This window comes from Suncus etruscus, chromosome 4 (assembly GCF_024139225.1).
Source record: "Suncus etruscus isolate mSunEtr1 chromosome 4, mSunEtr1.pri.cur, whole genome shotgun sequence".
Classification (NCBI taxonomy): Eukaryota; Metazoa; Chordata; class Mammalia; order Eulipotyphla; family Soricidae; genus Suncus; species Suncus etruscus.
In genome coordinates, this window is record NC_064851.1 from 136,823,812 (window position 1) to 136,827,118 (window position 3,307).

Consider the following 3,307-nt stretch of genomic DNA (forward strand, 5'->3'; position numbering starts at 1 on the left):
TTATATGTTGGACATGAAAATAAAACAACCTCTTAAATAAAAAGAATATATAATATTATTTCTGGGGGCCAGAGTAGTGGCACAAGCAGTAGGACATTTGCCTTGCATGCGCTAACCTAGGATGGACTGCGGTTTGATCCTCTGTCATCCCATATGGTCCCCCAAGCCAGGAGTGATTTCTGAGTGCATAGCCAGGAGTAATAATCCCTGAGTGTCACTGGGTGTGGTCCCCCCCCAAAAAAAAGCAAAAAAAAATTTTATTTCTATAAACCAGAGCTATACCAAAGTAGTTAAGACACTTGCCTTGAATGCAGCCTACCCAGTTTCAATTCCTTATGGTCCACTAATCTCTACCAGGAATGATCCCTGAGCTCAGAGCAAGGAGTGAGCCCTGAGCACTGCAGTTGTGGTCCCCAAACAAACACAAAAACAGATAAAAAAGATTATTTCTAAAGGTAGGGTATAAGGTTAACAAATAGGTAAGGAAGTACAATTTTTCATTTTTAAAATAAGTCACATGGGGCATAATGTACAATTGTGATGACTATAGTTCATTATATTGTGCTATGCATTAAAAGTTGCTAAGAAATCATTTTTAGGGGCCGGGAAGGTGGCGCTGGAGATAAGGTGTGTCTGCCTTGTAAGCGCTACCAAGGAACGGACCGCGGTTCGATCCCCCGGCGTCCCATATGGTCCCCCCAAGCCAGGGGCGATTTCTGAGCACATAGCCAGGAGTAACCCCTGAGCGTCAAACGGGTGTGGCCCAAAAACCAAAAAAAAAAAAAAGAAATCATTTTTAAATTATAATTCAAAGAAAATATTGTGTCTATGCTTAGTGATAAATATGAACTAGTTTTTTGTGGTAACTATTTTGCAATACAAACAAGCATTGAATCATTGTGATATATAACTGAAATTATATGTTAATTATACCTCAATACATTTTAATTTGCAAAGAGACATACAAGTAGCTAACAGGTAAATAAGAAGTGTTAAATATTACTAATAATTAGAGAAACACAGATCAAAGTTATCATGAGTTACCACCTCACACCTGGAGTTATTAAAGATAACACATAGTCTTACGCATTTGGAGGAAAAGGAATGGTGGAAAGGCAAATGGTAGAGTTACTATAGAAAACTGCATGGCAATTCTTAAAAATAATTAAAAACGCCTTTCCTCGCGGCTTCTGCGCTCACAAGCATAGTGAACGTCCCGAAAACCCGCCGGACATTTTGTAAGAAATGTGGGAAGCATCAGCCCCACAAAGTCACACAGTACAAGAAAGGCAAGGATTCTCTGTATGCCCAGGGAAAGCGGCGTTATGATCGGAAACAGAGTGGCTATGGAGGGCAGACTAAGCCAATTTTCCGGAAAAAGGCAAAAACTACAAAGAAGATTGTGTTGAGGCTTCAGTGTGTTGAGCCCAACTGCAGATCTAAGAGAATGCTGGCCATTAAGAGATGCAAGCATTTTGAACTGGGGGGAGATAAAAAGAGAAAGGGACAAGTGATCCAATTTTAAACATCTTTTATGAAGACAGATCAAGAGTTGGTATTTGAGGAAAATGTATCATGAATAAAGTTTGATTGAGTGAAAAAAATAATTAAAAACTAAACTACCATTTGATTCTCAGTGTACACCCAAAAATAATGAAGCCAATGCCTTAAAGATCTACCTTTGGCTTCCTCCTTGTCATTTTAGCACTTTTCATAATACCCAAATAAATGTATGAATAATTGAATGTATAAATAAATAATTGTGATATGTATGTAATATATGAATGTATATATGTAAACATACCCCTCATATATGTAATTATGACATATATACATATATGAGTTAGTCAGCCTTTTGTAAAGGTGGAAATCCTACCTTTTGCAACAATATGGATGAATCTGGCACTGAAAGAATCTGATACTGTGTATTCTCATGTACATGAAGGATTCAGAAAAATCAAAACCATGGAAGCATAAAGTAAAATGATGGTTTCCAGGCATGGCAAGTTGGTGAGAATAAGGAGTTATTGGTACATTTTGGTTATGTAGATTGAATAAATCCTAGAGAATTTATATTCAATTTATATACTTGGCACCTATAGTTAATAATACCTCATATTGGAGTCTAGAAACCTGTTGAGTGATCTCAGGTGCTCTCACCACACACACACAGAGGTGGAGATGGATATGTTAATTAGTTTGGTGATAATCATCACTTCACTCTGATTTGTATATCACCGTATCCTAGTATCACCTAAAATATATATAATTTTTATGCTCAATGCAAAATTAATAAAAGTTCAGATGCTCTTAAATTCACTAGAATCTTTTATGATTTCTTTATGCTAATGGTTCACAGGTATCAGACCAAGGGCTTATTTAAGCAGATTGCTCAACCCCACCCCTAGTTTCAGATTCAGTAGATGTTGGGCGGACGAAAGTGGCATTTCTAACTAGCTCCCCAGGGAATGCTGGTGCCACTGGTTGGAGACCACACTTTGAGAACCGCTGCTCTAGACTGACACCTTTGTTTACCAGGCATATAGGCAAATAGTGTATGGCCATTGTTGCCAGGAAACCACTCTCAGGATCTCTCTCAAACAGCTGGTTTGAGAGAGATAATTAATAGACCTGCTTGTATCACTTAGGGTCCCAACTGTAAACAGATGGCATACTTCAAATAGGATAAGTCCTTACAGTCAAAAAAATCATGTGCAGACCTTGTGAGGCCTTGGGATTCTGTGTTGAAGACCTAAGCACATAGGTTAAAAATTGAACTCCGTATAGTTTCATGCACAATCATTTAAAACACAAGTTCAGGTTACAAGATTACATCCATCTGGACACTAGCTACAAGGTTCAGGTAGGTATCCTAGTTTGCACACTGAAACTTCGTCTTTTTTCTTTAAGAGCAGTTGGTGGCTTTGTTTTCTTCATCTCACTAATTCATCTTCATTCACAGGATGACTCTTAAAATGTTTAAGATCTAAGAAAATATTTATGATGGATCAGACTTTTTCCTCTGATTTGTTACCCATTTTTCTACTATCTACTATAACAGCTATTCTCAGGTAAACATACATGGAGGTTATTTTATTCCATTTCTGTGTCTGAGGTTATAGTCATTCTTGTAACTCTCCATTTCTTCAAAAACTTGTCAAAAGGATATTAAATAGAAATATTGATAGGTTTAGGATTCAGATCTTTATGTGAATATAGTTATTTCAGCATTCTCTTAGGTATCATGCTAGTATAAAACCTTTTTTTTTTTTTTGGTTTTTCGGGCCACACCCATTTGATGCTCAGG

At 37.2% G+C, this 3,307-nt stretch overlaps 1 protein-coding gene across 1 annotated transcript; it reads left to right on the forward strand.

The window, feature by feature from the left end:
• Positions 1–1,168: 1,168 nt before the first annotated feature.
• Positions 1,169–1,568, forward strand: LOC126007232 (60S ribosomal protein L36a-like; the record flags this gene model as incomplete). The annotated part of the gene is made up of 1 exon (XM_049772698.1): positions 1,169–1,568. A coding segment is annotated over one exon (357 nt), but the record flags the coding sequence as incomplete, so codon positions are not given.
• Positions 1,569–3,307: the final 1,739 nt, after the last annotated feature.